This window comes from Pteronotus mesoamericanus, unplaced genomic scaffold, assembly GCF_021234165.1.
Source record: "Pteronotus mesoamericanus isolate MK-2021 breed Mesoamerican mustached bat unplaced genomic scaffold, CSHL_Meso_final scaffold_651, whole genome shotgun sequence".
Classification (NCBI taxonomy): domain Eukaryota; kingdom Metazoa; phylum Chordata; class Mammalia; order Chiroptera; family Mormoopidae; genus Pteronotus; species Pteronotus mesoamericanus.
This window is the reverse complement of record NW_026555325.1, coordinates 129,996-157,037: the sequence shown is the minus strand read 5'-3', so window position 1 is coordinate 157,037 and position 27,042 is coordinate 129,996. Positions and strand designations below refer to the sequence as shown.

The following is a 27,042-nucleotide window of genomic DNA, read 5'->3' as shown; positions in this document are numbered from 1 at the left end:
TTTTTCCTTAAACAGCTTATTTACATATTACAATATGTTTTTGCCATTTAATTTTTAACTCTTGATAATTAAAACATTTAGGCATATTGAAAGAAAATAAAATAGTATATTGGACACCATTATACCCATCCATATATTGATCCTTTTTAGTTTAAGGGTACACTTTGATGATGTTATACTTTAAAGGACATACATCTATTTATCCTTTTATCAGCTTTTTCTATGGCTTTATTACATAATTGCTACATATAATTTTTTTGGTTGTCGATTATTTTTAATTGGTATTATATTTTTATTTTTAGTTTTTATTTTTAGTTTTCTACAGAGATAGATGTGCTCATGTGTTTATCTAAAAAGTTAAGAGTTTTTAAATCTCAGTGTGCCTATTAAGTAGACTTATCACATGTTGTTTTTGGAAGCGTGGTGGTACTTAAACATCCTAGTGAGTGTCATCTCTCTCCAGTTTTGAAATATTTTATAACATAATTTTTAAATGAGGTTTATTGAGGTATAATTTACATATACTGAAATTTGTTCTTTTAAAATGTATAGTTTGACGAGGCTTGACAAATATACAGTCAAGTGAGCAACACTACAATCAAGCTAAAGAATATTTTCGTTACTCTCAAAAAATTTTCATATGCATTTTTGAAGTCATTTCCCTTACACTCACCCCTCTAGACCTTGGCAGTCTAGACAGATCTACTTCTTTCACCATAGGTTTGCATTTCCCAGACTGTCTCAGAAATGGAGTCATATAATATGTAGCCTTATTTCTGGCTTCTTTCACTTAATGTAAAGTGCTGATCAAGATCAATGTAATGAATGTTGATCATGTTTTTTCATGTCATTAACTTTTTTACTTATATTGCTGAATAATATTTCAATGTATGGTTATAAAAATTTTTTAATTCCTTTTCTAATTAATAGCCATGTGGAGTATTCTCAGGTTGGGCTGTTATGAGTAAGTCTATTATAGTCATTCATGTACAGATATTTGTATGGACATTGTTTATTTTCCTTGAGTAAATAACTGAAAATGGGACTGCTGGGTATTATGAAAAACCTAAGTTTATCTGTATAAAAAGCTGCCAAATTGGCCCTGTCTGATATGGCTCAGTGGGTTGAGCACTGGCCTACAAACCAAAAGGTCACCAGTTCGATTCCCAGTCACGGCACATGCCTGGGCTGCAAGCCAGGCCCCCAGTAGCGGGCACGTGAGAGGCAGCCACACATTGATGTTTCTCTTCCTCTCTTTCTCCCTCCCTTCCCCTCTCTTCTAAAAATAAATAAATATAATCTTAAAAAAAAACCTGCCAAATTATTTTCCAAAGGGATATACCATTTTGCATTCCTATAGGCAACTATGCGAGATTTCCAGTTTGAAATTTTTTGTCAGCACTTGTTACTATCAGTCTTTTTAGTTTTAGCTATTCTGGTATGTAGTGGTATTGCATTGTTATTTTCATTTATCTTTTCTTAATGACTAATGTCATTGATCATATTTTCATATGCTTTTTAACCATTCATTTTCTTTTAAAAAGTGTCTGTTCTTATCAAGCCCATATTTATATTGTATTATAAGAGCTCTTTATATATTTAACATACAAGTCCTCTAACATGTATTTCCAAGTATTTCTTCCAAGTCTGTGGATTCCATTTTTATTTTAGCATTGTTATTGAAAACGGAAATTTTAAATTTTGAACTAGTCCCATTTATCAAATTTTTCTTTTATGTTTTGTGTTTTGGAGTCCTAATTAATTTTTGCTTAATCCAAACTCACAAAGATTGTGTCCTATGTTTTCTTCTAAAAGTACCATAGCTTTTTTTGGTACTTTTAGGTTATATTTGTAAGTCTATCACTATTTTGAGTTAATTTTTTAATGTGGTAAAAGTGAGGGTGGGGGGTAATTTATTTTGGCTTTGTTTTGTATGCATGTGGATTTTCATTTGTTCTAGCACTCTTTGTTGGAAAGACTGGTTTTCCCTCAGTGAATTATTTTGGCAGTTTTATTTTAAAAAATCAATTGGTTATATATGTGTATGTGGGTCTGTTTCTGAACTCTTTCTTCTGTTCTATTGATATGTACAACTAACCTTATAGAACACTAGAGTAGCTGGATTATCTTTATAGTAAGTCTTGAAATCACATAGTATTCATCTCTACTTTATTCTTTTTCAAAATTGTTTTGTGTATTGAGGTTCTTTGTTTTCCTTTATGAGTTAAAAATTAGCTTGTTAAGTATATGTAATTTTGACTGGTGTTGTTTTGAATCTGTAGATTAATTTGGAAGAATTAACTTCTTTTTAATTGAGTTATCATTGGCACAGATTATATTAGTTTCAGGTGTACAACATAATGATTTGATATTTGTGTATATGTAAAAATTATCACTACAATAGTATAGTTAACATCCATCACTATATATATTTACAATTTTTTTTCTTATGATGAGAACTCTTAAGATTGCCTCTCTTAGCAACTTTCCAGCATGCAGTACAATATTATTAACTATAGTCACCATGCTATATATTATTATATCCCAGTGACCCATTTATCTTGTAACTCGGAGTTTGTACCTTTTGACTCCCGTTCACCCATTTCTCTGCCCCCACCACCACCACCTCTGGCAACCACTAATTTATTATCTGTATCTGTGAGCTTAATATGTTTTTAAGATTTCATATAAAAGTGAGATCATACAGTATTTATCTTTCTCTATCTGACTTATTTCACTTCGTATAATACCCTCAAGGTCCCTCCATGTTCTCGTAAATCACAAAATTTCCTTCTTTTTTATTGCTGAATAATACTTAACTGTATGCATATACCACATTTTTTTTAACCACTCATCCACTGATGGACACTTAGGTTGTTTCCATATCTTGGCTACTGTAACTAACGATGCAGTGAACACGGGGTGCATATATCTTTTCAAGTTATTGTTTTCATTTTCTGTTGATAAATACTCAGAAGTGGAATTACTGGACCATATGGTAGTTCTAGCTCTGATTGTTTGAGGAACCTCCATACTGTTTTCCATAGTGACTGCACCAATTTCCATTCCCATCAACAGTGCACAAAGGTTCCTTTCCTGTACATCCTCAGCAATCCTTGTTATTTCTTGTCTTTTTGATAATAGCTATTCTAACAAGTGTGAGGTGGTATTAAGAATTGACTTTATAGTATTGAATCTCCTGATCCATGAAAAGAGTAGCTCTCATTTTTAATTTAGGTCTTAAATTTCTTCCAGCAATGTTTTCTGTTTTCTTGAATACCTTTTGATAGATTTATTTCTAGGTACTGCATGTCTTTTATGCTCTTGTAGATAGTATTTTTTTTAATTTAAATTTATACTTTTTTATTGTTAAATATAGAATTATTGATTTTCATCACATTGACCTTTCATCTTGTGACCTTGCTGAACTCACTTATTAGTTCCTATGCTTTTTTGTAAATTCTCTGGGATTTTCTACATAGAGCATCATTTTGTCTGTATATAAAGACACTTTCATTTTTATTTCTTCCCTATGATCCATATGTCTTTTAGTTGTCTTGCCTATTACATTAAAGAACACAAATATGATTTTGAATAGAAGTGATAGGATTGAACAGCCTTGCTTTGTTACCAGACTTAGATAGAAAACATTTAGTCTTTCACTATTAATTGTGATGTTGTCTTTAAGTTTTTCATAGATGCCCTTTCATAGATTGGGAAAACTTTCTTCTTTTCTTCATTTGTTGAAAGGAGAGATCAGACATATAACATTTTTTCTTTTGGCAGATCTGAGCTAGGAAGAAGGTGGCTTCTGTAAAAGTGGATAAGAAAAAAACAGCTAAAATTTAACAAAATTATAAAGGCTGAGCATGGATTGTCATGACAACTCAAAATATCAGGAGTCCTGACACAGGGAGTTCACCCTCACTTACAAGCTTTATTTCCATAGGCCTCTACCTGGTGCTGTCTAGAAGATCAGAGAGCACCCCCCATTGGTGGAATAAAAGCATAAAGCCCCTCCTTATTTCCAGGACTCTTCTCATACTAAGCAAAAGCTTTAAGCCATTGTGAGAAAAGCGAAACCCCACCTCCCAGTCTCCAAAGCCCAGTTCAGGGTCAGCTGCTTCTGGGGGCTAGGTAGAAACAAAAGCTGTCTGCCCCTGGGATTAGACAGGAAACTGGTGAAATCAAGACCTTTCACTGATGTTAGACAGAAATTTGTTACTGCTGGAGGAAGGGCAAGAACATCTCTCCTGCCCAGGAGCACTCACAGTTATAACATGTAGTTTGGTTACCACAGGGGAAAGGTCAGAAACAGTAGGAAAGTCCCATTCCCAAGATTCAGCTGGAGCAAAGGGCCTACCTTATACTATGGAACTGAATTGGTACCTGGAGACACAATGGTCTTGTACCCCAACACTGAGAAATCATCAAGGTCCATCTACTGGGGGAGAGAGACACCTATTTATAGTGCAAACGTGCAGGGACTGGTGAAAATTAATAATACAGCTGAAACACTTAGAAAAACCCTTGCTCTACACTATCACAAGGTAAAAGCGTCCCGTTGTTGGGAGAGTTCAAGTTTGTGGTGCAAGAAGATAAATGTAAGAAGGGAACCTACTACAAATCAATACTCTCACCCTGACAGAAAAAGAAGTATGCCCATTTCTGGGTATATATATCATTTATCTTAGTCAGTCTTGTTCTTCTAGACATAATGTCTAGCATGAAAAATAAATTATGAAAAAATAAATTAATTAAAACTAAGCAAATCCATTGTTAAAAGATAAAACCATCAATAATGACAAATGGAGAAACAACCTAGATTGTAGCACTATTACACCAGAAATTTTTTAAAAGCTATAAATGATATTTTAAGAGATGTGGTAGAGAAAGTAACAGACATGAAAAGATGGAAAATTTCTGAAGAAATATGGAAACTATAAGATAGTAAAATGGAAATGCTAGAAATTAAAAAAATAATAAAACAGTATCTGAAAAAAAGTTCTTCCAATCAGTTTATAAGCCAGTAGTGGAGATAAAATGTAGTCATAGAAATTATAAATGTCCTGGATATTTATCCTAGAGAAATGAAAACTTAGATTTATACTTGTAGTAGTACATCAAAAATGGAATACTCAATGAAAAGGTTTGAACTATTGATAAACAGTGAATTGGATGATTCTCAAAAGCATTATACTTAGTGAAAGAAGCCAGTCTCAAAGTTTACATAAATCCTGACACTATTTTTATAACATTTTCAAAACAATATATTTATAATGATAGAAAATAATACGATCGCAATGTGATTTTCCTGGTGTTGCTATTTTAATATGGTTATATAAGAAATTATTCCTAGAAGTGTCTAGGTTAAGGATACACAGGAACTCTATTGTTTTTGCAACCCCTGGTGTGTCTAAAATTATTTCAAAAGTTTTAAAATGTAATATAGTAGATGCAATAAAGCTATCTATTGACAGAAAAAATTCTAAGTTAATCCAAAAGAAGGCAGAAAAAGGAACAAAGAACAACTGGATTAAATAGAAAACAACTAACAAGATGATAATTTTAAATCTAGTTATATCAATAAGTACATTAAATGCAAATGCTCTAAATCCACCAGTTAAAAGGAAGGAATTGTCAGATTGCATAAATTAAATACCTACACGAAGATGACTTTAAATATGAAGGCTAATCGTTAAACATAAATGGCTGAAAGAAGATATATCATGCAAACAATAATAAAAAGAAACCTAAAATAAATACACTAAACCAGCTAATGTAGACTTCAGAACAAAGAATATTACCAAAATAAAAGAGATTTACATAATGATAAAGGAATCAATTCATCAATTATAGATATTAGTCCTAAATACGTGTATAACTAAAACGAACCACTGAAACTTTTTAGAAAACAGAAAGGGCACCAATACCTCCGAAATAATTTTGTAAATCCAGCATTACCCTGATACCAAGATAAAACTAACATATCATGAGAAAACTATAGGTCAGTATCCTTCATGAACGTGAAAATCCTTAACAAAATATCAGCATATCAAATTCATCAATATGTAAAAAAAGTATAACAGCAATATAAGATTTAAGATTAATCAATAACTGATTTACCACAAAATAATGATGTAAAAATGGAAAACCATATGATTACCCCATTCATATGACATAATTTTACATTCATTCATGGTAAAACCTCTTGACAAAGTAGGACTAGAAAGGGACTTCCTCATTCCAACAAAAAGCATTTATGAAAAACACAACTAATATCATACTTAATCCTCTAAAACTAAATGCTATTCCTCAGAGATTAGAAACAAGACAATAGAGACTGTTCTCATCACATTTTCAACATTGAGCCAACATTTTCTTAAAACTATGTAATAAGGCTAGAAAATGAAATAAAAGGAATGAATATTGGAAAGGAATAAATAAAAATATCTATATTCACAGATAACCTGGTGGTCTACATAGAAAGCCCAGGACAATCAAGCTACTAGAACTAATAAGTGAATTATCAAGGTTGAGGGATTCAAGTTCAATGTACAAAAATCATTTGTAGGTCTATATACTAACAATGAAAACTTAGAAATTGAAATTTTAAGAACACAATTTACAATAGCATCAATAAACATGAACTACTTTAGGATAAATTCAACAACATATATACACTGAAAACTACAAAACATTGTTTAGAGAATGCAAAGCAAAAGCAAAGCTTAAATAATGACAAGATAGATCACATTTGCAAATCAGAAAATTTTGTCCTAGGGAGCACCACATGGGGCGCTACGGGACCTGAGAGTTACTGTCCGGAGCCAGCTGAGGAGGGAGCGGGGCTCTGAATCCCGCAGCGCCCGTCCCAGGGTTGTCACGGATGGGAGGAGTAAACACAAGTCGTCACAAACACTTCTCTGTTTGCCAGGAGAGTGGACATGGCTGTTCCCTACCTCTGTGTCCAAAGGCTTTTATTGAGAACCATATGCACAGGGTTATGGATGCAAAGCTCATCAATCAATGTCAAAAGTCTATATTTACAGAAAACAGATAGAGATCATAGATAACAATTGGAGGAACACAAGAGATCTGCCTCAGGTCAGGGTCTATGAATAATGTAAAGCTCCTTCCCAGTATGAGCCGGTTATCATAGCTTTTAAGGGAAGAACAAAGCACGCTTCAAGAAACTTACTTCTAAACTTTTTGGGGACTGATTGTCCCCAAAACCATCAGATCCAGTTTAGGGCTGTACCTGCCTTTAGTATTGTTTCAAGCCTGAGCCAGGGGGGCAGGGCAGAGCCACCAAGAGATAAGGAGACTCCTTTCAGGCAGAACGAGGACCCTGGCCATGTCCAAGCCGAGCCGAGGGGTGCGGGCCTTTTTGCCCTTTCTCTGTGTCCCCTCAAGTCCTTGTCCTGCTGCCCATACCGGCCGATGTCTGTCTGAGGTCGTCTCTCCTCGTGAGAGAACATACCTGTCATCAACAACCAACCATCACAGGGCCAAGCGGGGTGATGTGAGGGATGCAGGGGCTGCGCCCCTGCTAGGGGGACAGGTTTCGTCTCCTCAGTGGCCTGTTTTCCCAAGGCCTCCTTGATTAGCTCCAGCCTTGGGGCCCTCTCGCCTGTCGGCAAGGCTGCAGTCCCTGAAACCAGGCAGGACGGTTCCCAACAAGATTTAATATTGCTAAGATGCCAGTTCTCTATAAATTAATCTTTATATTTAATGCAATGCTAATCATAACCCCTGTAGTCTTTTTTGTAGAAATTGACAAGCTGAATATAAAATTTATGAGGCAACACAGAGGACTTACTATAGCCAAAGTAATTCTGAACAAAGCTGGAAGACCCATATGGCATGATATAAATACTATAAAGTTCCAGTAATGAAGACTTTGTGGTATTGGCAGAAGGAGAGACATTTATATTAATGAACCAGAAAAGTGAGTCTAGAAATAGACCTTTATGTAGATTGTCAATTGATTTTAGGAAAGGGAATGAAATAACTATCAATGAAAAACAATAGTTTTTCAACAAACAGTATTAGGGCAATTGGATATTCTTAAAGGAAAATAAAAGAGCTTTGACCATTTTTTCACACCATACATAAAAATTAACTTGAAGTGGGTCAAAGATATAAATATAAGCTAACTTATAAAAATTTTAGTAGCACACATACATAAAAATATTCCCAAACTTTGAGTTGCAATATATTTAGATAAAACACAAAAATACATACTTTCTTATTATTAAACTTAATAACATTAGTTAATAACATATAAATTTAATGTATACAGCATTATAATTCAACATCTGTAAAAGACATACTTTAAAGGAGAAAAAATGAGACTCAAGACTAAAACTTATGGTGCTTTAAAAAGTATGATACACAAAAGACACTGTTATAAAAATGTAAATGTAAAATACAGATTAGAGGAAAGTGTTTGCAGTACATTTACCCTGCTTCATTTTCCCATATCATAATTTTTTATTGTAATTTCTGGTTTGATCATTGTTCAGTGTTTTCAGTGTAATGACTCAGTTTAACATTTCACAGTTGACTATAATTACATTTCTTTTTTTTTGACAAGAGTTATTTTTCACAGCATTAATAGCTGTCTTGTTTTTTGTTTGCTTGCTTGCTTAACTTTGTACTTAGCATACTGAGTACAGAATGCTTATTTGAGGGAAAACAATGTATTTGAGAACCTTTTACATAATTTCCTGTCTGTGATAAGAAACCTCATTGGAAGTCAGAAGTGTTTTGTTGGGTTTTTTTAAAGATTTGATTTATTTATTTTTAGAGACAAGGAAAGGCATGGAGAGGGAAATATCAATGTGGTTGCCTTTTGCTTGCCCCCTACTGGGGATCAGGGCAACCCAGGCATGCACCCTGACTGGGAATTGAACCAGTGATCCTTTGGTTCACAGGACAGCACTCAATCCACTGAGCTACACCAGCCAGGGCGGAAGTCAGTAATGTTGATAGTCAGTAGGAAGCTGACACCTAATTCCTAGCGTTACCAGACAGGGGCTGGCCTGGAGCAGGTCTCTCTCAGGCTGGCCTGTAGTGTGTGGGCTCTTGACTTTGTGTAGGAAAGATTTCACAACTCAAGTCCAGGTGATTTTAAGAGTACTTTTATTAAATCTGGGAATAGTGAAACAAAGAAAGGACTTAGGGTAGAAGAACTAACAGGAGAGAGCCTAGTCGATGCTCTGCCTTGGCTCCCAGAAAAGTTATAGGAAAGGAGTGAGCCAAGGCGGGGCTCCTTTTAGCTCACCTGAAAGTCAGAGAATAGGGGGCCATGGAGACAGGATCAGGGGGTTAACCTGAGTCAAGCTGCCACTGTTTGCTTCCTGATGCTCCCCTGGCTGCAAGTCTCCTGGGGACCTTTAGAGTTTAGGAGAAAGTAAAAAGTTCTTAATGGGCATGCTCTAGAGCAAGCCTGCATTGAATCATTGTCTTGAGGGCTTTGTATCTTTCTCTGGGTGAGAATCTTAGATAAGGGTTTCAGCAGAATATTCTTCAGCTTTCCAAATGCACTTTAAATATGCTGTTGTGTCAAAATGAGTGCAAAGGGAGCATTGGGAGTATTCTTTGGTCTGCTATACTGTTTTACTTTTATCTTGGGTCTGTCTGCCCTTTAATGGGGTTTTTGTTATTTGTTCCCCTGACTTCATCTGCCCTTGGGTTTAGCTGGCACAAATGACATTAACTGTGTCTCTGTTCTCTATTTCACAGGCCAGGGAGATTTAAGCTATGTATTCTCTGGTTAAGGAGGAGAGGTATAAACCATTTATTCTCAAGGGTCTTTGGTTAGGGCAGGTAAGGTTTTGCGATTCACTTAGCTGGCTGCAAGTTGCTCAAACTCTTTAGCCTTGTTTAATTATCTTGTCTCAGTTTCTTCATTCCTCTTGCCCAGGAAGTTTCTTGGCTTCTTACTATCCTGTCACACTAGGATTCTTGAAGGAATAGAAAAGAGATGAAAAGTCAGTTATCCCCAGATTGGAACATGTTCCCAAAGATTAATGGCAGCAGAAGACCAACCCTTGCCACTCCAGTTCCCTAGGTGTTAGTTATTTTTCATTCCCTCCCTATTAGAATCTCTGTCCTCAACCACCTACATAAATTGGAACTATGTATTTCTATTCCTGGGTTGCAGCTAGAAATAATTAGTTCATGGCATTTCTGAATTGGAATTCTTCATACATTTCCCCCTATAAACATTACTGTTATCCAATAGTTATAGCCTATAATAACTGTAAATAATGTAGTTTACCTATATTGTAGATGAAATATATTTTCAAGAAGGTAGCTAATTATCAACTACATTTAATATTGTTTTTGTAAGAAAATGTGTTTACAGTTTTCCCAAGCCAGTTTGTAAATGACCTTTGAAATACCACATATTATAAATTGTCCAGTGTTGTATGCAAATTAGTTTTGAAGATGCCTTTTGCTGTTTTCCTGACTGTTCAACCGATACTTATTGAGTGCTTACTATGTGTCAAGGATATTGCTTGGTGCCTGGGAGACATAGTAAACAAGATACAGTGCCTACCTCTCAAAGAATCTGAGTCTGTTGGGGAAGACAGCAAAATAAACGTTCAACTATAGTAGAGTATATTTAGTACTTGAAATTGTGGAAGCATATGGGAGAAGACACCTGACCTAGTCTTGGGGTAGGGGGTGGGGAGGTGGGAAAAGTGTTTGGAAAAGATATCCCAAGGAATGGGACATAAGACTTAACCAACAAAAAATGAGGGGAGTAAAATAGGAAGGGGATGGGGCTGATGGAATATACGATATATTTCAGACAGGTGAAATGTTTTTGCAAACTCACAAAGATTAACTAGAAATGGCATTGTTAGGGAACCAAAAGTAGGTCATCATAGCTAAAACACAGTGTCACGAAGGATTTCTGAGAGAGACTACACTGGAGATTATAGAGAGTAGTAACCATATCATGAAGGTCACAGTCCATAGATTATAATTTCTCCATGGGATTCTGAGGAATCTGATATAGTGGAGTAGAGTAAAATGGACAGATTAGTGCTTTGGAGAGAGAACTATAGCTATGTGGACAATTCACTGGAAGAAGCAACCTCTAGACAGGGAATCCAGTGGGGATGTGCACTGGAAATCAGGCTCACAGTGGGTGAGCTAATTGAAGGCAGTGACTGTACCACATCTTAACTGGAAACAAAGGGAGAATTCAAGAGTAATTAAGATAGTAAATCAATATAACCAAATATGAATCAAGTAACTTGATGATTGACTGAGTATGGAGGGGAGGGGAAAAGTAGAATCTAGATTTCTTGCTTGGTCACCTGGGTTGATGTTTGTGCCATTCATTGAAACTGGGAAAACAGGAGATGCAGCTATGCCCAGTCCCCCATTAAATATGATTTGTGCCAAACTCAGTGAAGCACAAGCTGTTAGATAATAGAATATTTTTTGTACTGTGCAACATCATATTAAAAATACTTTTCTCTTTATTGAATAATTTGAACAATTATGTTGAGAAATTTAAAGATAATTGTAACTAATAATAGTTTATCTAAATTGGAAAATCTTGATAAGAGTAAGAGTATTTTTAAAGAAAGTAATGAGTTTTCAAGTAAATGCATTTGTGTAATATGTAGTAACTTATAGGACATGCTATTTTGGAGGCATATACCTCTATTATTTGTGCTATTTAACTTTTAAAATACTATATATAATAAATAATGTGTAAAGTGTAAAATCTTTTTCTTGTCATCTCTTCTGAGGAAGTGAATACTCACATCCATTTATATGACTATTTTAACACTTCATTAATTGTGATTAGAGAACAGTGAGCTAGAAAGTATCTCTGTGGGTCATCTATACTCTTCCTTTGCTCTAGAGAGTTATGTCTAAAACCTTCCAGACAAATGTGTCTCCGTCTATTCTGGTTTTATAGAGCTCCAGGATAGATTTCTTTCTCTACTCTAATCATCTCCCTTCTTTTTCTCATATCCTACAGTGTCTTCTAGGCAGACAGGAATATAGTACTGGTGCTTCAAATTAGGTCATGTTAGCAAATTAGGTCATACAGATATGATAATTGCTAACATATACAGTGCTATAGTACCATACAGTTATGGTATTGACATATAGTGCCATGCAGTTACGGTATTGACATATGTTATCCATGTGCTGTATAAACCTTTATTCTGGTCTGCCTTTTGACATTAAGTACTTGTACTCCATAGGAGGATAGAGGCTGTATAAGTTTTAAGTATGTTTGTTATTATGTCCTTAGTTTTGTCATTACATTACTGATAATCTCTTTTTCAGATATTTCTTAATGATAAGAAGTTTAAAATAATAATAAACAATAAATAATTATGATAAACACTATACAAAGAAAATGAACATAAAATAATCACTCTTACTGGTAAAAAGTCACTTGGTGAGGGATCTCAGATAATTAAAATTACTTTCCTTCTTCTATATCATTATTCTTATTGCTTTTAATACTTATTGAGAATACAGTAAGTACGAATGAATACGTTATTTACTCTTAGAATCAATATATTATTTACTCTCCTAGGAAAAAAGCAGATATAAGTGGAATGTATGGGGTTTAGCCAACTTTTAACTATTTTCTGGTATATTACAACAACATCTCATTTTTAGAGAAAACCACTTTAAGAGAAATGCCAGTTATTTTTGTAGAATTAAACCACCCATAATTTAAATTTCTGTTATTCTGGGAATGGCAGCATTCCTAGGTGCCTGAAAATTTTTTCAGAGGCAGATTGCTTTAAACACAGTTTCATTATGCACAAGATGTATTTCCTCTTTGCTGTTTTGCCTCAGCAGCTTAACACAGGTAGAGTTCTATTCATAATGTGCAGTGAGATATCGTAAGGCCACTGAGATATCTCTGCTGCACAGGGACTGGGATATTGTGAGACGTAAGAGTGCTCTTCCTGGCCAGTTCTTTTGTTTAAGGATAGGGTCTCTGGCTCTGAACCAGGCACAGGCTGCCTCCTATTTGTTAGTAAGGAGATGGTTAGTAATAATAAAGTGAAAACAGAACACTAAGGTTATTTTAGAGTGCAAATAAAACAATATTTGTTGGGAACCGTCCTGCCTGGTTTCAGGGACTGCAGCCTTGCCGACAGGCGAGAGGGCCCCAAGGCTGGAGCTAATCAAGGAGGCCTTGGGAAAACAGGCCACTGAGGAGACGAAACCTGTCCCCCTAGCAGGGGCGCAGCCCCTGCATCCCTCACATCACCCCGCTTGGCCCTGTGATGGTTGGTTGTTGATGACAGGTATGTTCTCTCACGAGGAGAGACGACCTCAGACAGACATCGGCCGGTATGGGCAGCAGGACAAGGACTTGAGGGGACACAGAGAAAGGGCAAAAAGGCCCGCACCCCTCGGCTCGGCTTGGACATGGCCAGGGTCCTCGTTCTGCCTGAAAGGAGTCTCCTTATCTCTTGGTGGCTCTGCCCTGCCCCCCTGGCTCAGGCTTGAAACAATACTAAAGGCAGGTACAGCCCTAAACTGGATCTGATGGTTTTGGGGACAATCAGTCCCCAAAAAGTTTAGAAGTAAGTTTCTTGAAGCGTGCTTTGTTCTTCCCTTAAAAGCTATGATAACCGGCTCATACTGGGAAGGAGCTTTACATTATTCATAGACCCTGACCTGAGGCAGATCTCTTGTGTTCCTCCAATTGTTATCTATGATCTCTATCTGTTTTCTGTAAATATAGACTTTTGACATTGATTGATGAGCTTTGCATCCATAACCCTGTGCATATGGTTCTCAATAAAAGCCTTTGGACACAGAGGTAGGGAACAGCCATGTCCACTCTCCTGGCAAACAGAGAAGTGTTTGTGACGACTTGTGTTTACTCCTCCCATCCGTGACAACCCTAGGACGGGCGCTGCGGGATTCAGAGCCCCGCTCCCTCCTCAGCTGGCTCCGGACAGTAACTCTCAGGTCCCGTAGCGCCCCATGTGGTGCTCCCTAGGACAAATAATGTTTATTTTAGAGGAGTAAAAAGATAGTATGTTAGCTACGTGGTCCTGTGGAATGGAGGAGGAAGGCTCTACTAAACTGAAAGGTCAACTTGAGAAGGACAAGTGGTGTAAGGATTCTGAGGTGACAGGAATGGTTAAGTTTGGAATCACAGGTGTAGGGATTTGCCTTAGAGAAGAAAAGAAGTATGTCTCTTGTTACAAAAAGGAAAGGAAATTATGATGAGTAAAAGTCAGGAAAGGGCATTCTCAGATAATAAATTCTATTTCTCTGGGAAATGGGAAGTTTGAGAACCAAGAGGCAGAGGTTCCTATTTTGAAGAAAGCAGTAAAGGTTGAAGTTGTTTTTGCAATTGACTGAAAAAATAGAGTAATAATAAGGCTTATACTTCTACAGTGTTTACTGTGTGCTAGGCACTATTCCAAGCTTATTTTATGCACTAACTCATTTAACTCTTATCACCATTCTATGGAGTATAGGTACTTTTTACCCTCTTTTATAGATGGGAAAACAAAAACACAGTTGAAGTGTTTTGCCCAAGGATTCTCAGATTATAAGTGATAGAGGTAAGATTTGAACCCAGTTTAGCTCCAGAGTACATGCAGTTAGTTATCATTCCCATAAGATAGCTGAATAAATGTAAATAGTTGTTAGCGACTGTGGATTTAAAGTGGTGCCTATTGCCCTATTACTGCATCTTTGCATGGACATAGAGAAAATACAGAATTTTTAAGTCTGTGTGTTCTGCATGCTATAATTTTTAACACTCAAATAAGGTTTATTCAGACTCTGCTTTAGTAGCACAAAGTTGATTGCCTTATTGACATAACCAGTGGATGGAGTCTGGAAAGAAATCGAGACGGTTATCCAATTGAATGCAGTTTTAAAAGACTTAGATTAGCTGTTTTGATTAATGACTTTTATGACCAAACTTCCATGAAATCAACTTCCATTGAAACAGTTTTTTAGAAGTTCATAATAACTATTGGTTTTACCTTCTAACTTTCTCTAACTTTGAGTAAACCCAATGGAGTATGTCATTATGAGAATGGCCTCTCTCATCTATTCTATATTGGATAGAATGATTAGATGAAATAGAATGATTGCTTTGTTAAGGCTTGTTCCAAAAAGTTTTGTGGGAAGGTTTAGGATCCCAGGTTCCTCTGAAAATTGTGTTGGTTTAAGTATTAAATTGGTGTTGCTCTCTTGACACTCTGCTATAGACCTTCTGTTTCTTGATGTAAAGTGGGCTGTTTGTGGAACTTGGTTAATGTCAAAAGATTGGATGTACTAGAAGTGTTATATTTTTACTTACAGATATAGCCATAAACATGCCCAAAGGTAAGAAGATAACATTTACAGTAGTTCACCCAAACCACCTTTGGAAGTGAAACTATTGTTTTCTATAGGAAAATTTTGTCATGGGCTCTGTGAAATTTCCAAAACATTGACATTATAATATGGAACTACCAGTCTTTCCCTGAAGGCTGGCTTCTACCAGATTTGAAAATATTTTGGGGGGCTGATGAAATGGTTTCCAAATTAAGAACAAAGAACAAAGTGGAAGGGACAGCAGAAAGCAAATTCCTGGCCTTTCTTTTGTGATGGTCTGTGGGGAAGGGCAATGCATATTCTCTTTGACTTTGGCACTTTGCTTCCTTATTTTAGATAGTTTTAAAGGATAAAAGGCAAATTGACTATCACAAATAAATTAATTAATAAGAAACAGTGTTAGGTGAACTGGATAAATGAATACAAGCAAGAAGGCCAAAGAGGATATCAACTGATTAACAGACAAATAAAATGTGGTATATCTGTACAATGGAATGTTACTTGGAAGTAGAAGAAATACTGATATGTTCTACAATATGGATTGCAAACATTATGCTAATAAAGAAGCCAGTCACAAAAGACCACATATTGGATGATTCCTTTTAAATAAAATGTCCAAAATAGTCCATGCCACAAGGATAAACTAGATTCATGTTTGCTTAGAGATAGGGGTGATGAAAATATTCTAAAATTGATTATGACGGTGGATGCACAATTCAGTGAATATACTAAAAGCTAAATTGAACCATACACCTTAGATGAGTGAATTTTATATCTTGTGAATTGTATCTCAGTAAAGTTTTGTTTTGTTTTTTTAAGAACCCAGGTTTTTCTGTCTTTCTGCTTTGGCTGACCTAGTTCACCACTTGTCCTCAGTGGCCTCCATAGTAACCCCAAGATGACTGCTGCAATTCTTGTGTCATATGCAAGCCATAATATCTAAAGCAGGGAAAAGCTTTTCTGACGGTCCCTTTGTCAGTGAGAAGTTTTTTTGAACCCTGCTGCAGACTTTCCACATTTCTTATTAGAATCACTTGCAAGGGGCATAAAAGTGGTAGGCTTGCTTAGACCAGTTGCAATTTGCCTCTTATTGATTGAGAAGGGTTTCAAGAGCTTTTCTTAAAGTTTGTGGCCACCAGATTGCTAAATAAAACTGGCATTTGGTCTGGGGTCTGAGGACTTCAGACCTTAGAGAAGCTTCTTTTGGATTCACATTCCCTTATCAAGAATTTATAGCCATTACAGAAAAAAATTATTCTGACATTTGTTAAAATGGTAAGAAAGACTTTATTCAAGATCATTGCAATAGAAATCAACCCTATTGCAATTGAGGAGAGAGCGCACTTAACTCTGAATACAACAAGGGCAGGTGGGGACTTGTATAGCCAACCAGCAGGATAAGGGGGTTGGTGGATGGAAAATTACTAAGAGGAGACATCAAGCATAGAGGGATCCTTGTTAAACTGACTTAATAGGATTCTTACTTAAAAAAAAAAAGGACAAGGACATCAAAGGTGGGATGTGAAGAACTTGATCAGATACGACAGGTTGATCAGGTATAAAAAGTCGGGGCATTCTCTATAACTCAAGAATCTTCCTGAGAATGTACTAAGCCAGCCTGGCAAGGACAAGACAGATTCTGAAGGCCAAGGTTAAGGCCTAGTCAACAAGAGGGCTCAAAGAAGCCTAACTACAGTTGGGTCAAGGAGTCTTTGTCATAGCTCAGGTTTGATGTCTTTTTTTTCCTCTCTCTTATTATTTGATTAAAAGCTGACAATTTAAAATCAGGTAACTTTCAATAGGTCTTTAATGCAGTGTAGGTTTTTCTTTAATTTTACTTCAGAAGTATGATGTGCACCTATTCACTGAAACAAATTTAAGAAACACATTTTATAGTATATTCTCTTCATTTCTGCATTTCTTTAAATAAGATGTAGTGGGTAGTCCTCATTAATTATTTAAATTATATCTTTGACTAACAAACACATTACAAATAGGCCAATTTCAATAAAATAAAATAGACTTGTGAATACATGTATTGTCTGCAGTCTATAAAACCTGAACCAGCATAACCTGATCATTAATAGTGCCTTCCATTCCATATAATGTGCACTAAAGCAAGTTTATGCCCAAATAACTTAAAATATGATAATGCAGTGATAATTCTAAACAGAATAAAATCAGAATAGTTAAAATACATGTATTGTATGTTTTAGAATGCAAACCTATGCAATCCCAACCTAAGACCCTAAAATAATCTAAAGTGTATTTGTTACATAGTTATTTTGGTTCTCCAAACACATTTTCTCCTATATTGCAATGATGAATAAGTTACAAGTTGAGTCCCAAGAGACTGTTTAGCCCATTATGTAATTGAACTTTATAATATTAATAGTAACCATAAACTATTCTGAACCAGTGATTGGAAGGAGACAGGAACGGAGGGCTTGAGCTTTGGCACCAGCAGTTTCTGGTTGTAATAAGAAGGGGGTGATATCATTGGAGGATTCTGGTAGAAATGACTTTTTTATGAAGAGGCAGGAAAAGCATCTGAGATTGGGGTACAGTGATTATACAGTCTACATTGGAGGATAAAAGAATGTACCTTAAAAATAGTCCAACTTGACATGTATTTTTTGAAAGGCTTATCACAGTAAATATAGTTCTTTAAGCAAACATGAAATTTATTAAAGTGGTTCAGTTACTATGGCAACATATCCAGAATTTATAGGTCCTTTTTTTGAGAGGGCTTCATTTCCACTTTCTGAGGCACTAAAATCCAAGGCTGAAGTTCTTAACAGCCTCAAGTCTCATTGTATGATGAATTTATATTGTTTAGAAAATTTAGACATATAAAATGTAGCTTGCAAAATTGGTTTTGTGACTTTATACTCATATGCACAAATTTCCAATAGATATTTATCAATTTTGAAATGCCCATTTAAAAATTTTTTATTATTACCAAAGCCACATATGGTCATAGTTTCATGAGAAGAAATAGCCATTTCAAAAATAACAGTCCCCTAAACTTTACTCCCCAAAGGCAACCACTTTCTATTCTTGCAGCTGATTTTTTTATCATTCACCTCAAATCCCTCACCTACATGTTTATCTTGCTTCTTGGTTTGTAGTATTGCTTGCTTTGTAATTTTAGCTGTCATCAATTAGCTTTCTGATATGAAAGATAAAATTTCAGCTCTTTCACTGCCCCACCCTCACAACCAGATCTTTCCTGTATTCCCATTCTCCCAGCAGAGTGATAGGTAGATACATATATAGATAGATAAGTAGGTGGATGGATGGATGGATGGATTTGGTTATACTTTTACTAATTTTATAGTAACATACCAATTTTGGCTTGATTAATACTCATCATGTATATTATTAGAACCATGTCTATAATATTTATAGGTGAATCATGCAATATTTTATGAATATGTTTTCTTCTACAACTCATTTTCAATCATTTATCTTCAAACTTTTCCCTAGTGGTTTAATTAGCTCTCAATATCTTTAAACATTAGCACTCTATTAATTCTGTCTATGTAAAGAAATGTTACCTGAAGCCTTTGATCAGCTCCACACAGGACTGTTGCCCATCCAGTCTGCTGCAGAGCTCTCATCCTGGGGATTGTCTTTATTTATTCCTTGTGCTGAATTATCTCTTTATTTGATATCATTATTTTTCCTTTTTCACCCCCTTGTTTTGCTAGACCATGTTCTTCAGTAGCCTCCTAAGAAAGTGTATTATTTGAATCCCTGCATATTTGAAAATCCTTTTATTATCTGATTTTCAGTTTGGCTATACAGAAATTCTTAGTTGGAAATAATTTTCTCTCAGAATTTTTAGTATTGATATTGAGTTATCCAATGCAATTCAAAAATTTTATTCTATTTTGATTTTGTGAAATATTTTTCTACCCTTTCTGGAAACTCATAGAATTGTTTCTTTGTCCCCAGTGTTCCAAAATTTCATGATGGACCTTGCTCTGGGTCCATTTTCATTCACTGAGAAGAATCCTCAGTGGGCCTTTTCCATATTACATTTGGAAACTTATTTCCTTTTTTTAAAAAAAGATTCTATTTAGTTATTTTTAGAGAGAAAGGAAGGGAGGGAGAAAGGGAGAGAAACATCTATCAGTTGCCTCTCACCAGCCCCCAACTGGGGACCTGGTCTGCAACCCAGGCTTGTGCCTGGACTGGGAATCCAGCTGGCAACCTTTCAGTTCATAGGCCAATGCTCAATCCACTGAGCCACACCAGCCAAGGCTATTTCAAGTTCTGTAAAGCATTTTTTATTCCTTTACTTTCTTCTGTTTCCTCTGTATTGTTTTCTAGAACTTTTTTTAAGTATATTTTATTGATTATGCTATTACAGTTGTCCCACTTATTCTGCCTTTGCCCAGCTCCGCCTGGTACCTCCCTTCCCTCAGCAATATCCCCCCCTTAATTCATGTCCTTGGGACATGCGTGTAAGTTCTTTGGCTTCTCCATTTCCTATGCTATTCTTAACAACCCCATCTGTTTTGTTCCTACAAATCATGCTTCTTAATCCCTACACCTTTCCCCCCATTTTCCCCCTTTCTCCCCTTCCCCCTCCCGGCTGATACCCTTCAAATGATCTCCGTATCTCTGATTCTGTTCCTGTTCTTGTTCTTTGCTTAGTTTGCTTTTTTTGTTTTGTTTTGTTTTTAGATTCAGTTGTTGATATTTGTGAGTTTGTTGCCTTCTGAGTGTTCATGGTTTTGATCTTCTTTTTCTTAAATAAGTCCCATTAACATTTTAGTAATAATGGCTTTGTAATGATGAACTTTAGTTTTATCTTGTCTGGGAAGCACTTTATCTGCCCTTCAATTCTAAATGATAGCTTTGCTGGATAGAGTAATCTAGGTTGTAGGTCCTTGCTTCCCATCACTTTGAATACTTCTTGCCAACCCCTTCTTGCCTGCAAACTTTCTTTTGAGAAATCAGCTGAGAGTCTTATGGGCACTCCTTTTTAGGTAACTCTGCTTTTCTCTTGCTGCTTTTAAAATTCTGTTTATCCTTTAACCTTTGGTATTTTAATTATGATGTGTCTTGGTGTGGTCCTCTTTGGAAATGGGTCCAATTCATTTGGGACTCTCTGTGTTTCCTGGACTTGTGTGTCTATTTCCTTTGCCAAATTAGGGACATTTTCTTTCATTATTTATTCAAATAAGTTTTCTTTTTTTCTTGAAATAAGTTTTCTTGAAAACTTCCAGTTGCTTTCTCTTTTCTCCTTCTGGCACCCGTATGATTCAGATGTTGGTACATTTAAAATTGCCCCAGAGGTTCCTAAACCTACCTTATTTTTTTTGAATTCTTGTTTCTTTCTGTTCTGGTTAAATGTTTATTTCTTCCTCATGTTCCAAATTGTTGATTTGAATCCTGGCTTCCTTCCCTTCACTGTTGGCTCCCTATGGATTTTTCTTTATTTCACTTAGTATAACCTTCATTTTTTTCTTAATGTTGTTGCTGTACTCAAGAAGTTCCAGTGTTTTTGAACTCTCCATCTGATAGATTGGCTATCTTTGTTTCTCTTGGCTCTTTTTCTGGGATTTTGTTTTGTTCTTTCATTTGGGCCATATTTCTTTGCCTCCTCATTTTGGGAGCCTCCCTATATTTGTTTCTGTGTATTAGGTAGAGCTGCTTTTACTCTCTGTCTTAGTAGCATGGACTGTGTAGAAAAGGCACCTGTAAATTGTGTAGAGCAGAGTGTTAGGTAATTGGCAAGGTGGGGCAAACTGCTTCACCATTTTGTGGCTCTGTGTGGCAGGAAGGCTTAAAGAGGAGGCAATGCCACTCCCTGGTTTCTGGAGGTTTGCCCAGCTCTCGCCACACTTCCCATATGCAACTGGTACCCTTCCAGCTGCTGCCCTGGTGGTGAAACCCAGAGTAGGTGGGTTTGTGTACATTCTAAATTCATGAAGGCCCTTTAAGCTGTGGAAATCTGGCAGTTTCTTTTGCCACCTCAAAACCCACTGTTTTTCACAGCCAGACGTAATGGGTATTTCTCTTTTGGGTGCTGGAACCCTGGGCTGTGCAGTCTGGCCTGGGGCTGGCCTCACTCGCTCCCAAAGTATTCCTCCCAATTTTTATCCACCATGTGGGAAATGTGGGACTGTCCATTCTGCCACCACGACCACCACCTCTCTGCACCACACCACCTCTCCGCCCGTCTTTGTGACTCCACCCCTCCTAGCAGTCTGGATGAATGTGGCTTTTTTAAATCCTTGGTTGCTGGGCTTCCATACAGCTTAACTTTCTGATAGTTCTGGGTGTTATTTGTTTTGAGATCTGGTTGTAAATCTTTCTATGGTTGCACAAGGAGGCAAAGCTGTGTCTACCTATGCTGTTTTCTAAAACTTTTTATTCATAGGTTGCCCTCATGGCCTGGTCCTCTAATTTTATAATATTTTATATATTTTTAATGATTTTCCATGTATTTTTCTGGAAGATTTTTCACCTACTTGCTGGATGATTTCCTCAGCTTAATAACCAGTGAATTTTTTTAAATCTGTTATACTTTTACCAAGAGTAAAAGTATACTTTTCCTCCCCAATTATTCCTTTTTTGTAGCATACTCTTCTTGGTTTATAAATGTAATCCCATCTAGTTTTCTTCTCTCTTCATAGTTGATGTGTTGATATAGGTTGTTTTCTCCAAATGCCTGGTGACCTTTGTGTGTTTGCTTGTATTTGCAAGTAAGACACTAAATGCTCTTACTAAGACTCTGTTTATGGATATGGCTTGTAAATGGTGGCCTTCAATAAAGGGTGACCTGACTAGGATGTCTTGCTGAGGACGCCCCAATATCAGTATCTTTAGTCTTTTCTCTATGGGTTGTCAGATTCCTCAGAAAGTAATTATTTTATATGATTCTGTTATCCTGTGTAGAGAGTGTAAGGCTGTTTGTTGTGGAGGGTAAAAAGGTTGAGGGAGACGAGCAGGTCTCAGCATTGACTGTGTGACTTTCATTTAATCCCCATGATTTTTATAGGATAGCCAACCACCAATGTGTGATTCCTCCATCCGTCCAGATACCCTCTGTTTTACCCTGTCTAGAAAATAAACCTCTAGTTTTCTGCCAGGATGGGTTGGGAAGTCACTTATTGTGTATGGGTGAGTGTTGCACATAATCAACTTCTTAAACATTCTTTCAACCAGTCTTCCTGTTTTAGCCACATCTCCATCCCCCTTCCAAAGGTATCATTTCCTGAACTTTTTACAATTACTACGTTGTACACCAGGTGTTTCTCAGGTTTTCATACTGACAGCTTAGGAACTGTTAGGTTGGCTAATCAGTTATGAGGCACCTGTCTACTTTTTTAGCTTCTAAAGTGTTGTTATCAACCCTTCTCCAATTCTCTTTCTCCCTATACTCATTGCTATTATTTAAATATAGCAATGAGAGTGGAGGTTAAATGTGTTCAGCCTACTCTCTTTTCCCTAAATTTCAAAGTAACTAGTTTTTAACAGTTAAGAGGCTATATTAATGTTTTTTAATTCATGCTACCCACTTTAAATTTGTTTTATTTGATTCATCTCATATTGATTTCTTACTCTTACTGGGTAACTTGGCCTCATGGTAACTAAGAAAAGCCTATTCAATCTGCACCTTTTTGATTTTTCCTTTTCTACCCTACAGTTTCATTGTGTCTCCTCATTGTCTCAGACCTTCCTTCTATACTCCTTATGTCATCACTACTCTATAGCCTCTTCTGTGACTTTCTCCATCCTGGAGACAAACTAAACCTCCTCATTTTTCATTTCTTCTGAAAATGCCCTGTTTGTAAGTCTACTTAAATTTTTTAGCTTAAAAAAATCAATAACCAACTTTTCTTAATCATTAAGCTTTAGTCCTAGCTTTCTTATTCTTCTTTAATCTTCCCTTTTTATAAAGTAAAAATGCTATTCATCTCATTTTTTACCTTTCATTTTCTCCTTAACTCTATTTGACTTTGTCTTATATGTGAGCTTTTTTGAAAATTACCTACTAAACAAAACCACCAACCTCTTCTTGATCATAGTCTACTTGAGTACCTACTTTCCACTGAAACTGTTTTCTTGTATTTTTTTTCTAATTCTTGTATTGTTCTTGTTTTCTCATTTTTTCCTTTTTCTCCCTTTTCTCCCACTATTTTATGTGAGCTTCTACTTCCTTAGGCTACTTAGAAAACAAAGCAGTTAAAAATTCATAAAAACTTATTGATGTTTGAGCTTTCCTTGATTTATTAAAAGAAAGTAAAATGATATTTAATAAACACTTTTATGATATTAATAAGTTTTAACTTTTAATATTTAGGCTGGTGCTGTAAAGGATTACATTAAGATGATGCTTCAAAATGATTCACTTAAATTTCTGGTTTTTGCTCACCATGTAATTATGCTCCAGGCTTGCACAGAAGCAGTCATAGAAAACAAGGTATGTCACCACTTGCCTATAAATTACTTATAGGATATACATTTTTAATATACCAAACATCAATTGTCTTATAATTACTTTTTTGCTTGCTTTTCATAGTGACATATAAATTATTAGATATTTTTCTTGAAAATTATACTGATATTATATTAATATTGTGTTCATGGTATCCTATTAAAGTTTGCCTTTCATACCAGTCTTAAAATCTTTCACTGATCAAATGATCAGAATTGATTAAAATTTACTGCCTTGATAGGAATGATGTGAATTTGGTTTTTGTTCATGGATATACCATTTGAGATTTGTATAGGCAGTTAAAAGTTAAATTTTTTTGTTTACCCAAAAGGCACCCCTGGAACGTGAGTGATGTCAAGGGGAAAGGAAGAATGAATTTAACTGATTTTTGTGCCCAGCTGTAGCCCTATGTTTTAAACTCTTTAGAATAGGGTTATTAAGATTTAGTGTAAGTGAATTTATAACATATCACCCAGGAAATCTCTCTGGTAAGCTCCAACAAGCCTGCTGGCCTTCCTGCATTTTCTTAGGTCAACTTGTTTCCCAACAGCTGTGTCAATGGTAGCATCTTCCAGAAGAAATTTCCTGACAAACTGTGTGAGCTTAATATGCATGTTAAGTTACTCTTGATGGTGTAGGTAGTTTTTGTTTTTTTTTTTTTAAATGGAAGAATAAATCCTTTTTTTATTACTTTATACAGTATAGATTTTTCAAGCACTAGCTAATAGGTTCATTGACATTACCAAAAACGTAATACTAGTGTTTCCTTTATTGAAAGATTTATGATAATATAATAAAGTACTATACATTGAAATGTACTTTCTCACTAATTATCTTATAGTGTCTGTAAAACACCTTTTGAGGAAGAGTTGGTCATAATTATTAGATGATTGGACAATAATATTAGATCCATAATATTTTCTTATTCTGATTCTAGTATACCTTAGAACCATTGGAATCTATTCCAAGAGTAACATTCTATCTCTTTCTCACTTCTGCTTTACTGATATATTTAGAATACCATTTAATATCACTAAGAGTTAAAAATGTTAGGTAGTCACAACAATGTTGGAAGTGAATTTCTCTCCAACACTCTAGAGTCTGACAATGTGTTTTCTTTAGAAAGACCTTCAGAAAATGTTATAATCTCCTTTAATGGATATTAAATGGATTACTGGCCAATATATATCTGTTTTGTGAAGACAGAGGAAGTTAATAAGGGACATTTTATTTAAAGATTAACTTGACTGTCTTCTTATATAAGTGAATATTTCTGTCTTCAACAATTTAAGACTATATTTTCCATAAAAGGACATAAATAAATGAGATTATTTAAATTCAGGGCTTATACTTGTTTTACAAAGTTGAATAATAAGATCTTTTCAGCTACTCTAACACACAATGATTGCTCCGTTTTCTCAACCCAAATCACTCTTAAAAGACAGCACTTTTCAGTTTAGTACTTAATTGTTTCCCTACTTTTTAAAAACGTGGGTGGTTATCTTGGTCCCCATCTCAAGGGAGATTATCATAACACATTTTTCTTTTAAGTTTATTTTTAATGTGAAAAAAGAAAACACAAATTGTACATTAAAAAGATATTTTCCCAGTTAATATTGGGATACTTCAGAAATAGACAGACCACCCTTCATGAATTTCTAAAACATGGACAGAAACCTCAATTTCCTTTTGGACATGTCTAATCTTACTTTTACTTTGGAGTTAGTGATTCTGTAACTTGAAAGTTACTCTGATCCAGCATTAATTTGGCATATCAATTTACATAGAATTCTACTGGGACAACATTAGCTTAATTCAGTAATGATTAATGGAACTCCTGTTATGTACAAGACATTGAGCTTTGCAATGATGGTGTGAAGATGAATTAGACATATATCCTACCCTCAAGTGGCTTAAAAGATTAAAAAATATAAAATTGTTATCAGACGCTATTAAGAAATTTGGTTAAGATTCTTCTTATATAACATTTACCAACCTGTCATCTTCACCAGCTTCTGTTTTATTGTGTGAACATAAAAATAAGCTATAAAGTATATAAAATAAGATGGGTACATAGGGGCTTGTCCTAATTTTGCCGTTTCCTTTGTTAATGCCAGACTCGTTATGTGAGGATAGATGGAAGTGTTCCATCTTCAGAAAGAATACATCTGGTTAATCAGTTTCAAAAGGATCCTGAGACTCGTGTGGCTATCTTAAGCATTCAGGCTGCTGGTCAGGTAAGAAATTTCAGGTCTCAAATTGATAATAAAATGCCATTGAGGTAATAAAAAAGCTATTAACCATAATTATAACTTTATATCTGATATCTGGTATAATCAATATTCATTTTGTTTTGAGAATGCTAGAAAGTATAATAGCAGGAAACCTCAACACCTCTGACTGAAATCTTCCTACATTTTCAAGGAAAGAATTTCCTAGAAGAATATAGTTCATTTGACTCTAATACTTTTTCATGACTGTTTTTCCTTCCTTTGAATTTGCTTAGAATTCTCCCATCCCTTTCTTATAGCACTTACTTTACTTGGCTACCTTCATCAGAGTCTGTGAGGAAAGGTGACCTGAGGAATGAGAACTTTTTTGTCTGAGAATTCTTTATGGAGTGCCCCTGGTTTGTCCCTTAGCATTACATTTGGCTGCAAGTAAACAAAAATCCAAATTAAGATGGACTTAAGTACGTAGGGTTTTATTCTTTCATGTAGATAGTCCAAGTCTAGTGCAGTGGTTCCAAAAAGCCCTTAGGACTTAGGTTCCTTCTGGTTCTCTGCTTCTCCACTCTTAGTAGGTATCTTTTTTCGAAGAGGGCTGCTAGAGTTCCTCCAGCATGTCTGCAATACAGACAACTGGCTGGAGAAAGGCATGCGATATTTCACTGACCTGCAGTTAGTATAATGGCCACAACTAATTTTAAGGCAAGCTGGGAAAAGTGGTCTTTATCCAGGGAGCGATGCTAAAAATTAGGTGTTACATTGCAAAGGAATAAGAGTAGATACTAGGGAAGACAATAATAATCTTTGCCACACTGTGGAAGAGGGAATCATTCTGGACTTTTTTCCTACTAATATTCTGAAATATTTTGATGTAAATGTCTAAGCCAGAATATTTAACATGGGGAAAAATAATTGAACATGTTACTGTGCATCCATCCTGTTATATGCCATATCTGGCATCTTCTGTGGACTCGAATATGAACCAGAGCCAAAGGTCTG

At 35.6% G+C, this 27,042-nt stretch overlaps 1 protein-coding gene across 1 annotated transcript in view; it reads left to right on the top strand.

The window, feature by feature from the left end:
• Positions 1–27,042, top strand: part of ZRANB3 (zinc finger RANBP2-type containing 3) — a 143,602-nt gene that overhangs the window by 72,223 nt on the left and 44,337 nt on the right. The window contains exons 7-8 of the mRNA XM_054562338.1: positions 23,681–23,800; positions 25,933–26,052. Coding sequence (XP_054418313.1) covers positions 23,681–23,800; positions 25,933–26,052 — 240 coding nt within the window. The remainder of the gene's footprint in view (positions 1–23,680; positions 23,801–25,932; positions 26,053–27,042) is intronic.